This window comes from Bos javanicus, chromosome 10, assembly GCF_032452875.1.
Source record: "Bos javanicus breed banteng chromosome 10, ARS-OSU_banteng_1.0, whole genome shotgun sequence".
In the NCBI taxonomy this organism is placed as follows: domain Eukaryota; kingdom Metazoa; phylum Chordata; class Mammalia; order Artiodactyla; family Bovidae; genus Bos; species Bos javanicus.
The window spans coordinates 102419431-102432027 of NC_083877.1; the positions used below are offsets into that span (position 1 = coordinate 102419431).

General features: G+C 40.9%; 1 protein-coding gene across 5 annotated transcripts in view; it reads left to right on the top strand.

The window, feature by feature from the left end:
• The window catches only part of CTDSPL2 (CTD small phosphatase like 2), a 76116-nt gene that overhangs the window by 15653 nt on the left and 47866 nt on the right, over window positions 1-12597 (top strand). For all 5 annotated transcript variants that reach the window (XR_009738887.1, XM_061429713.1, XM_061429716.1 and 2 more), the window contains exon 2: window positions 9472-9681. Coding sequence is in view for 4 of the 5 variants with exons in the window: in XM_061429713.1 (XP_061285697.1) it covers window positions 9496-9681 (186 nt within the window). In the remaining variant the exon portion in view is untranslated. The remainder of the gene's footprint in view (window positions 1-9471; window positions 9682-12597) is intronic.

Below are 12597 nucleotides of genomic sequence, written 5' to 3' on the forward strand. Positions count from 1 at the left end.
GCCTAAACATCTTGCGCAGTAATGCTTCTGTCTCTTACCTGTGGACTCGTGCGGTGCACATTCAAAGTTCAGGCCTTTTGCAGGCCTTTTCAAGCTCTTATTCTCACCGGTTCACTTTGTGTCTCCTGTGTTCTTCCATGCAGCTGCAGAGTTGGCCAGGAGAGTGTGGGAGCTTGTGCCTCTGTAGTTGCTGCTGTGTGTGTATGCTGCCTCTGCCAGGAATATTGTCCCAGCAGCCCCAGAGCTCAAGGATGGGGAAGTCTCGTCCTCCTAGCTCTGCCACAGAAGTTATCACTTAGACCAGGATTGTCACTTACACTGATGCTACCACCAGAATGTGGTCATTGTCCAACTGCTCTCAATCATGTGAGCCTTTTTTTATGGTAACCTCAAAGCTACCAGTCATTTCAGCCTGCCAGACTTTGGGTGCTTGCGGATGGGTGTAGAATGGAGCAGCCCCGAACAAGAATGACACAGGCTCTCAATGTTTTGTTTTGTTTTCAGACACTTCAGTGTTTTTACTAATAGTTGAATGTTTTTTAAAGTACTCTCAGATTGTTGTTTGCTTTTGGTTGATTTCCATAGTGCTGATATGGTATGAACAGTATGATATGCTATGAACAGTATGAAAAGGCAAAAAGATAGGACGCTGAAAGATGAACTCCCCAGGTCTACTACTGTGGGCAAGAATCCCTTAGAAGAAATGGAGTAGCCATCGTAATCAACAGAAGAGTCCGAAATGCAGTACTTGGATGCAATCTCAAAAATGACAGAATGATCTCTGTTCGTTTCCAAGGCAAACCATATCATGATAATCCAAGTCTGTGCCCTGACAGTAATGCTGAAGAAGCTGAAGTTGAACGGTTTTATGAAGACTTACAAGACCTTCTAGAACTAACACCCAAAAAAGATGTCCGTTTCATTATGGGGGACTGGAATGCAAAGGTAGGAAATCAAGAAACACCTGGAGTAACAGGCAAATTTGGCCTTGGAGTACAGAATGAAGCAGGGCAAAGGCTAACAGAGTTTTGCCAAGGGAAGGCACTGGTCATAGCGAACACCTTCTTCCAACAAAACAAGACTCTACACATGGACATCACCAGATGGTCAACACTGAAATCAGATTGATTATATTCTTTGAAGCCAAAGATGGAGAAGCTCTATACAGTCAGGAAAATCAAGACTGGGAGCTGACTGTGGCTCAGATCGTGAACTCCTTATTGCCAAATTCAGACTTTAATTGAAGGAAGTAGGGAAAACCACGAGACCATTCAGGTATGATCTGAATCAGATCCCTTGTGATTATACAGTGGAAGTGAGAAATAGATTTAAGCGACTAGATCTGATAGAGTGCCTGATGAACTATGGACTGAGGTTGGTGACACTGTACAGGAGACAGGGATCAAGACCATCCCCAAGAAAAAGAAATGCAAAACCCAAATGGCTGTCTGAGGAGGCCTTACAAATAACTGTGAAAAGGAGAGAAGTGAAAAGCAAAAGAGAAAAGGAAGGATACGGTCATTTGAATGCAGAGTTTTGAAGAATAGCAAGGAGAGATAAGAAAGCCTTCCTCAGCGATCAATCGAAAGAAATAGAGGACAACAAAATGGGAAAGAATAGAGATCTCTTCAAGAAAATTAGGGATACCAAGGGAACATTTCATGCAAAGATGGGCTCAGTAAAGGGCAGAAATCGTACGGACCTAACAGAAGCAGAAGGTACTAAGAAGTGGCAAGAATACACAGAAGAACTATACAAAAAGATCTTCACGACCAAGATAATCACGATGGTGTGATCACTCACCTAGAGCCAGACAACCTGGAATGTGAAGTCAAGTGGGCCTTAGAAAGCACCAGTATGAACTAAGCTAGTGGAGATGATGGAATTCCAGCTGAGCTATTTCAAATCCTGAAAGATGATGCTGTGAAAGTGCTGCACTCAATATGCCAGCAAATCTGGAAAACAGCAATGGCCACAGGACTGGAAAAGGTCAGTTTTCATTCCAATCCCAAAGAAAGGCAATGCCAAAGAATGCTCAAACTATTGCATAATTGCACTCATCTCACACGCTAGTAAAGTAATGCTCAAAATTCTCCAAGCCAGGCTTCAATAATATGTGAACTGTGGACTTCCAGATGTTCAAGCTGGTTTTAGAAAAGCAGAGGAACCAGAGATCAAATTGCAAACATCCGCTGGATCATGGAAAAAGGAAGAGAGTTCCAGAAAAACATCTATTTCTGCTTTGTTGACTATGCTAAAGCCTTTGACTGTGTGGATCACAATAAACTGTGGAAAACAATGAAAGAGATGAGACTACCAGACCACCTGACCTGCCTCTTGAGAAACCTATATGCAGATCAGGAAGCAACAGTTAAAACTGGACATGGAACAACAGACTGGTTCCAAATAGGAAAAGGAGTATGTCAAGGCTGTATATTGCCACCCTACTTATTTAACTTAAATGCAGAGTACATCATGAGAAACACTGGGCTGGAAGAAACACAAGCTGAAATCAAGATTGCTGGAAGAGATATCAGTAACGTCAGATATGCAGATGACACCATCCTTATGGCAGAAAATGAAGAAGAACTAAAGAGCCTCTTGATGAAAGTGAAAGAAGAGAGTGAAAAAGTTGGCTTAAAGCTCAACATTTAGAAAACTAAGATCATGGCATCTGGTCCCATCATTTCATGGCAAATAGATGAGGAAAATAGTGGAAACAGCGACAGACTTTTTTTTTTTTTTTGGCTCCAGAATCACTGCAGATGGTGATTGCAGCCATGAAATTAAAAGACGGTTACTCCTTGGAAGGAAAATTATGACCTATCTGGACAGCATATTAAAAAGCAGAGACATTACTTTGCCAACAAAGGTCCATATAGTCAGGGCTATGGTTTTTCCAAGTAGTCATGTATGGATGTGAGAGTTGGACTGTGAAGAAAGCTGACCGCCGAAGAATTGATGCTTTTGAACTGTGGTGTTGGAGAAGACTCTTGAGAGTCCCTTGGACTGCAAGGAGATCCAACCAGTCCATCCTAAAGGAGATCAGTCCTGGGTGTTCATTGGAAGGACTAATATTGAAGCTGAAACTCCCAATACTGTGGCCACCTGATGCGAAGAGCTGACTCTTCCGAAAAGACCCTAATTCTGGGAAGGATTAAAGGCAGGCAGAGAAGGGGACGACAGAGGATGAGATTGTTGGATGGCATCACCGACTCAATGGACATGAGTTTGGGTGAACTGCGGGAGTTGGTGATGGACAGGGAGGCCTGGCGTGCTGCGGTCCATGTGGTCGCAAAGGGTCGGACACGACTGCGCGACTGAAGTGAACTGCTAACGGTGGTTTTTGTCGTTTGTCGAGTTGTACTGTTGCTTTTTGAGGACAGGGTTTGTTGGCGTCCTCACTGGTCGTGGTCAAGCTCTGATGGGGCTGTATTCTGGCTCTCCATCCTGCTTCCCTGTTGTTTTGCTCAATGCCGTGTCTTGGCTCTCAGGAACCTGGTAGATGACAGATGTGGGCTTAGAAACGGAAATATTAATAAATTACTCTCACAGCAGTTTCAGAGGAGCAGTACCAGTATTGGAAGATTTGAAGATAATATGTATGACTACCGAAGCACTATATACCGTTTTCTTGGCAGTGCTCTCCCCACTCTTGCCTACTTTCTTTCTGTTTTGGCCGTGCTGGGTGGCACGTGGGATCCTGGTTTCCCTACCATGGATCAAATCGGTGCCCCTTGCAGTGGAAGTGTGGAGTCCTAACTACCGGGGAAGTCTCTCCCTCACTTGTAAAAGGTTGAGTGAATCTACATTTATATAGAATATAGCTATTACATGATAACTGTTTGTAGCTATATGTTTTATGTTTGACAATCACCATTGGTTCTAAAGGAATACCTGTAGTCAATTTGGTTTTCTGAAATGCTCATTTAAGTTTTTCAGGAAGGATTCCCTGAGCACAGTATTCACCGAATTCTTACACATTGGTAATAGTTTGTCCATAGCCGTTATTTTTGCAAGTTATTTCTGTTGGATATAAAATCTTTGGTTTGTATGTTCTTCCCTTGATTATTTTATTTTAAATATATTACTCCATTTTTCATCTGGCGTGAACCATTGCTATTGAAAAATTTAGAATAGTCTAATTGGGTTATAAAGTCACTTAGTGCATGTCTGCAGACTACTGCCCGTGGACTGACTGCTTCTAAACACTTGTTTGTTTCCTTTGTACACAACTGTGTCCATTCATTTGCATGTTGTCTTAGGCTGCTTTTGCTATACTGTGCCATAGACGGTACAGAAACCAGTGAGCATGGTGGCCGACAGTGATGTCAGAATTTCATTTTCTTTGAATGATTCTGGACTTAAGATAGGTTCATTCATAGATATTTTTGAAAATATTTTTAAAAATTTAAATCAAATACAAACAGCTTTCTTTGTGAAAAATTCCCCTATGCATTTGCTATATGGGAATTTTCCTTTTCTAAGGAGTGCTGTGCTGAAGAACAAAAAATTAAAATTTTTACACTGTAGAGTTTTTAGTAATACATGCCTTGAGTAAATCCCTTAGAAGTTCATATTGACTTTTTAGGAAAAAAGGCAGTATTTATTTTATTTGGGGATGACAACTTAAAAACTGAGCACCATTTGGTGATGAAAAACAATGGAAAGATATTTTAGTACTCTTCTGGTGAAGCCTTTGAGTTTGGGTTTTTGGTTGAAATAGATTTTGTGTGTGTGCGTGTGTGCACTTTCTGTATTTTAAAAAAGGGAGGCATCCTAACTCTTCTTCTGTGGACATTGTGTTGGGTTATTAAAGACATCACTTCAGCTTCCTCATTTGTCTGTAAGACCCTGCTCTTTGCCAAGAATTCCTGTACCTTTAGGAGTTTAGCGTGCCTAACAGGTCAGACCTTTCTGGGACTGTGCTCACTGCTGTGAGTAGTTGTATGTCCTCTGCACTTTACAGCCTTTTCTAAATCCATTTCCATTTTGAGCGTCAAGATGAATGTATTCAATATACAGGGGAAAAAATAGTTAAGGGGCTATAGTTTAGTGATGATTGAAGTAGGATTAGAAGTAACATCTCTTGATTCTTAGTATAGTAGTTTTCACTCTTTTCTCAGTTGTCTCTTTAACAGATTCTAATTCGGGGAATATTCTCAACTACTGAGTCTTGGGACAACTTTGCCAGTCATTACTTTTCTCACCAGTAAAATGAGAGTTCAGACTGATGCCCTCGTCTTTTCTTTGTGGTGCTAGCTTTTTCCTTTGTACGTGTCACTGGCGCAGTAGGTTCACAGTGTTCCCGGTGCGCAGCTGGTGATTCAGGTACACGTGTATATTATTTTCCATTATAAGTTGTTACAAGATTCGTCCCTTAGACATGCACTCTCTAATATGATAGCCACTAGGCACAGGTGGCTATTTAAAATTAAATTAATAAAAACTAAGTGAAATTAAAAATTCAATTCCTCAGTCACACTAATTACATGTTAAGCACTTGGTTTCCACCCACGTCTAGTGGCTGCCCTATGGGACAGTGCAGACACAGAGTATTTCCATTGTTGCAGAAAGTTCTATTGGATAATGCTGTGCCTGGATGTTTTCCGTTCGGATTTGCCGCTGAAGCAGTGATAGCCATCTGAAAAACACTGAAAGGGGCTAGGAATTGCAAGTGCAAATGGAGATAACCTGAGATTTTGAAAGGTTGGCTTCCTGATAAGTTGGTAAAGAATCTGCCTGCAATGCAGGAGACCCCAGTTCAATTCCTGGGTCAGGAAGATCTGCTGGAGAAGGGATAGGCTACGCACTCCAGTATTCTTGGGCTTCCGTTGTGGATCAGCTGGTAAAGAATCAGTCTGCAGTGCAGGAGACCTGGGTTCGATCTCTGGGTTGGGAAGATCCCCTGGAGAAGGGAAAGGCTACCCAAGCCAGTATTCTGGCCTGGAGAATTCCATGGACTGTATAGTCCATTGGGTCACAAAGAGTCAGACACGACTGAGCGACTTTTACTTCACTTCACAAGATACTGACTGTAGTTCCCTGTGGTGTACAATAAACCTTTGTTGCTTGATGCATATCTGTTTTTTTTTTAAATTAGAAGTTTAGCATTCTATTCATACTAAATCAAACAAGTGGAATCAAAATGTCATAAAGTTTTAGTTAGGCAAAAATTCGTAAGTTTCTAAAATACATGTGTTGTATATACTATTTATATATATCTGTGCAAAGCTTTTCTACTATGCTTGATAAAGGTTGAGAAGGAACATCAAAAAAAAAAAAAGATGGAAAAATTGGAAAACATAAACTAAGTGAAATGGGAACTGCTGCTGCTGCTAAGTCGCTTCAGTCGTGTCTGACTCTGTGCAGCCCCATAGACGGCAGCCCACCAGGCTCCCCCGTCCCTGGGATTCTCCCGGCAAGAGCACTGGAGTGGGTTGCCATTTCCTTCTCCAGTGCATGAAAGTGAAAAGTGAAAGTGAAGTCACTTAGTCGTGTCCGACTCTTAGCGACCCCATGGACTGCAGCCTACCAGGCTCCTCCGTCCATGGGATTTTCCAGGCAAGAGTACTGGAGTGGGGTGCCATTGCCTTCTCCGAAATGGGAACACTGAGTATGAAATAGGGAAAGGGAAACAGGCCAGATCAAAGATCATCATATAGTCCAGGTGCTTTAAACACGGCTGCTCGTTAGAAGCATGTCCGGAGCTCTGGAGGAAAAAATCAATACTTGGGCATTTGTATTTTTCAAAAAATGTCAAGATAATTCTGATATGCATCTGGATTTTAAAAAGTGATTACAGGTGTTTCTATTAAATAGTAGTTCTGGATGATACAGAGTTCTATCATTGTTCTGTTGACCAATCATGATGCAGTAGTATTAAGTGAGTAATAGTTACATAATCACGATAGTAAAAGATATTTGTCAGTTTTCACAATCAACAGCCTGACAAAAAATAAAAATTACAATTGCAAGCCATAATGGGAACATGATTAACAGTATAAAATAATTACAAACAATGGGGGGAGGGGTCAAGCAGAGTGACGTGGTGAGTGGAAGTGCATGCATGCACATGTTTTCATCTCCCAGCCAGCCTCTGTCTTTTGGTTGGTTTATTTGATCCTATTACAGTTTTCTTAATTGTTTTGGGTTTATTTTCTGTAGGTAGGTCTTTTCCTTCACTTGTTTCCTGTCTAGAGACGTTCCTTTAGCGTTTGCTATAAAGGTGGTTTGATGGTGCTGAATTCTCTTAGCTTTTGCTTGACTGGAAAGCTTTTGATTTCTCCATCAAATCTGAGTCTTGCTGGGTAGAGTATTCTTGGCTATAGGTTCTTCCCTTTCATCACTTTAAATATATCATGCCATTCCCTTCTGGCTTGTAGAGTTACTGTTGAAAAATCAGCTAATAGCCTCATGGGAGTTCCCTTGTATGTTATTTGTCGTTTTTCCATTGTTACTTTTAGTATTTTATCTCTGTCTTTAACTTTTGTCAGTTTGGTTATTATGCATCTTGTTGTGTTTCTTCTTGGGTTTATCCTGCCTGGGACTCTGTGCTTCCTGAACTTGGTTGACTATTTCCTTTCCCATGTTAGGGAAGTTTTTAGCTATTATCTCTTTAGGTGTTTTCTCAGGTCCTTTCTCTCTCTCTCCTCCTTCTGGGACCCTGTGATGTGAATGTTGTTGTGTTGAACGTTGTTCTAGAGGTCTGTTAGGCTGTCTTCTTTTTTTGCCGCCTTCTTCCTATATTATGTTGTGTGGCGGTGGTTTCCACTTTTCTGTCCTGCAGTCATTTACCTGTTCTTCTGCCTCAGTTATCCTGTTCCTTCTAGGGTACTGTTCACTTCTGTTCTTTGGTTCTTGCTGGTCTTTGGTAAATATTTCTTGCATCTTCTCCATTGTTTTCCCAAGATCCTGGATCATCTTCACTATGATTATTCTGAATTCTTTTTCTGGAAAGTTGCATATCTCCACTTCATTTAGATTTTCTGGGGTTTTATCTTGTCCCTTCATCTGGGACATAACTTTCTGCTTTTTCTTCCTAATTAAATTTCGATAATGTGGTTTCTGTTTAAGCCACTGTGGGACTGTGGTTCTTACTTCTTCTAATGGAGAAGATGCAGAGGCAGGAACTGGTGGTGGGAAAAACTGGGTCTTGCTCTGGTGGGCAGGGCCTTGCTCAGTAAAACTTTAACCCAGTTATCTGCCGATGGGTGGGGTTTCACTCCCTCCCTGGTAGTCGTTTGGCCCTGGGTTCTACAGGCTCTGTGGTAGGGTTAATGGGGACTTCCAAGAGGGACTTCCAAGAGGGTTTATGCCGAGGGGGCCTGCCCCACCTGCTGCCGCCAGCACCCCATCTCTGTGCTGAGCCCCTGCCGACCTCCACACCCACAGGAGACTCTTCAATGCCAGTTGGTGTCTCTGCTCTGTCTCCTGTGGGGTCCTGCTCCTTTCCTCTGGGTCTTGGTGTGTGCAGGAGTGTTTGTGCCCTCCAAGACTGCAGCTTCTGTTTCCCCCAGTCCTGTGGAAGTCCTGTAAACAAATCCTGCTGGCCTTCAAGGCCAGATTCCCTGGGGATTCCCAGTCCCTTTGTCGGATCCCCAGGCTGGGAAGCCTGACGTGGGGTTCAGAACCTTTACAACAGTGGGAGAACTTCTTTGGTATTACTGTTCTCCAGTTTGTGGGTCACCCAGCCGGTGGGCATGGGATTTGATTTTATTGTGATTGTGCCCCTCCCGTCATCTCACTGAGGCTGCTGCTTTGTCTTTGGACGTGGGGTGTCTTTTTCTGGTGGGTTCCAGTGTCCTCCTGTCCTTGGTCGTTCAGCGGCTAGTTGGAGTTTTGTGCTCTCGCAGAAGATGAGCACCATCCTTCTACTCCGGCAGCTTGAGCCAGATGAGTTTGGTTTTTAAAGGATCGACGCATGTGGTAAGATCAAATCCTGTAAAATGATTGACTCAATCTTGCCACACTTTTGTACTTGTTGATTATTAGAATTGTGTTCTTGGAACTAATTCATTCAATGACTTAAGGGTTTTTTCCACTACATTGTGATCTCCTGAGGGTAAAAACCTTCTCTCTCTTGTTTTACCAGGTACTTACTTACCCAGTAAATACTTGTTGAACGAATGAGTGATTAAATGAATGATAGTGTCAGCAAGGATGGAGGCACTACAGTATTCTGAAAGGGACGTGCACACTCTATTAGATCACAGGGTGTAATATTTCAGAAGTTGTGGGAAGGTTATTTGGGAGAATGTAATAAAATTCAAAGCACTATGCCTTTCAGTTAAAAAGTTAGTTTCTTGGGAATTCTCTGGTGCTCTAGAGGTTAGGACTCTGCACTGTCCGTGCTGAGGGCCTGGTTTTGATCCCCATCAGGGAAACTAAGATTCTACAAACCTAGGTAAACTGGGCACACGTGGGTACACTAGGCTTAATTTTAATAACCTGATTATTTTTCTTTTATAGTTTTACATGTGGCACCCATAAAAGATGAGGCTGAGAACACGGAAGGCTTCTCAGCAATCAAATCAAATCCAAACACAACGCACTGCCAGAGCAAAGAGGAAATACTCAGAAGTTGATGACAGCCTGCCTTCAGGAGGAGAAAAACCACCGAAGAATGAAACCGGCTTGTTGTCTTCAATTAAAAAATTCATTAAAGGAAGCACACCCAAGGTAATGGTTTTACCTGATAATTATATCATTAAAAAGGAAACTTAGATTGTGTTCTTTAAGCTTATGAAGATGAGAAATCTAATATTGCTAGAGCCCCATTTAACGAAGTGTGTCTCCATTTTGGTGTTGAGTATTTACATGTAAAATATTTAATGGTTGGTCAAGAAAACAGTATTCTACTTAACTGATCCTGTTAGCCTTCTGTTTTTTCAGCTTAGTATTTTGGGAAGTAAAAGAAATTTTTTCTTAGTCATTTATTTGAGTTATTTCTTTTTTATTCATTTCAAACATAAGTTAAAGTTTCTTGTTAATATTGATACGTTGTCTAATTAGGAAGATGATTTATCTGAATTCTAACCGTTGTACAATGAAAATGTCGTATTCATTGAAGGGAGAACAAAGTTATTAAAGAAAGAATGGGGAATTCCCTGGGGGTCCATGGTCAAGACTTGGCACTCCCACTGCCGTGGGCCTGGATTCAGTTTCTGGTCAGGGAACTAAGACCCCACTGGCCATGTGGCAAAAGAAAGAAAGAAGGGGCACTAACCAGGAGGCATGAGCTCTAGATTCATACTTCCTCCTGTGGACCAACTTGAATTCTGAGGAAAGTCATTTTGCCCTCTTAGCCTCAAGAAGACAGTAAAATGGGACTCATACTAACTGCCTTGTCTGCCTCAGAGTTGTTTTCAGATTAGATGGCAAACAGGTGGAAAAGCAGTTTGAGAAGTTCTAATGTACTCTGTAAATAATAGTGTTATCATTCATTTTTCGTTGATTTTATTATCACTGTTGACTACTGTTGTGTTCTTACTTCGGATTATTATATATAATAAGTTGCTTATAGTGTAAATTTGTCACTTTGGTAGAAAAGTAAAGTGTTGTTTTTTCGTAATGATGGATTTCTTTTGCTAATTTTAAGTATAATTTTTAAAAGTTTCTATGAGTTAATTTACATAGGCCTATAAATATTGTAGTATTATTGTATAAAAAAGATGAAATTCCTTCCAGAAACAAGAATTCTTGAATCTTTAAGTTTCTGTTGGGTTGTCCTTAGCCCTGTTGATGAGAACATCACTGTGTCAAGTTCATTCTCTGAACAGCTCTGAATATTGTGAAGTTCTTCCTCATCTTGAAGAAAGTATACCTACCCTTTCCTTGCCTCACATGTTCTTTTTCTCCTTGTGCAAGTGCAAACACTCAGTCACCGTCCTGGCTAAATAGTTCTAGTTTTCATTATATGGCATTATATGATAATAGGTTAGCATCTTGGTCAGCTTTTTCTTGGTTACCTTGTTCCTGAAAGGTAACAACCAGAAATGAAAATAGGTTTTTGGGTTTTTTTTCTTCCCTGTGTCTTCTGACTTCTGTTCATGTTAGTCATGCTTTCTTTTTTTTTTTTTTCATTTAGTAGTTTTCGTTCTTTGTTGGTCAGCAGATTTTTGCCCATGTCAGTTCAAACATTCAGGGTTGTCGGTTATTTTTTTTTAAGCAAAAAACTAAAATTTTGTTATTAATGCCTATCCATTAGTGGATTAGGCCAATAAAAACCTGTTTGCAAGCTAATATCTTATTCATTAATTAATATTTTTGAGCAAGGTTTTCACCACAGCTATAAATTCATTTAATTCATCCCAGATTTCATTCTTATATTCAGTAAGATTATTGTGATAATTAGGATTTGAATGCCTTACTGAAATCAGAGTATACTGTTTCTTTTCCTATCTACTGTCCTTTTGTTAGAAGTAAATTAAAAGATGATTTTGTCATTTATTATCCTAATGATGTTATGCTGTTGTGTTGCTTATTTGCTAAGTTGTGTTGACTCTTTGCAACCCCATGGACTGTAGCCCGCCAGACTTTGTGTCCCTGGGATTTCCCGGCAGGAATACTGGAGCAGGTTGCCATTTCCTTTTACGTGGGATCATCCCAACCTTGGGATTGAACCTGCACCTCTTGCATTGGCAGGGAGACTTTTTACCAGTGAGCCACCTGGGAAGCTTATACTGGCTTCTAATTGTTAATTCTTTCTTATCTAAATTGTTATTAAACCATCTTCTTAATAATGCATTATTCTTAATAATAGGTTTTACTATGTATTTATGTTAATAGTACACTAATACACACCTCTTAAATGAACAATATATGTTTATTAAATTATCTAAGTATTCTAATGACCTTTATATCAAGTTAGAGCTAGAATACAGATTAAAACTTATTAGCAAAATGTTAATAAAAATGGATCAGTGATACTAAACTGGAAAGAATACCAGCAGCCGTTGAAACTAGAAGTTGAGTTCAGTTCAGTCGCTCAGTTGTGTCCGACTCTTTACGACGCCATGGACTGCAGCACGCCAGGCCTCCCTGTCCATCACCAACTCCCGGAATTTACCCAGACTCATGTCCATTGAGTCGGTGATGCCATCCAACCATCTCATCCTTTGCCGTGCCCTTCTCCTCCTGCCTTCAGTCTTTCCAAGCATCAGGGGTCTTTTCAAATGAGTCAGCTCCTTGCATCAGGTGGCCAAAGTATTGGAGTTTCAACTTCAACATCAGTCCTTCAATGAACACCCAGGACTGATCTCCTTTAGAATGGACTGGTTAGATCTCTTGCAGTCCAAGGGACTCTCAAGAGTCTTCTCCAACACCACAGTTCAAAAGCATCAATTCTTTGGCACTCAGCTTTCTTTATAGTCCAAGTCTCACATCCATACACGACTACTGGAAAAACCATAAGCTTGACTAGACGGACCTTTGTTGGCAAAGTAATGTCTCTGCTTTTTAATATGCTGTCTAGGTTGGTCATAACTTTCCTTCCAAGGAGTAAGCATCTTTTAATTTTACAGCTGCAGTCACCATCTGCAGTGATTTTGGAGCCCCCAGAAATAAAGTCAGCCACTGTTTCCACTGTTTCCCCAT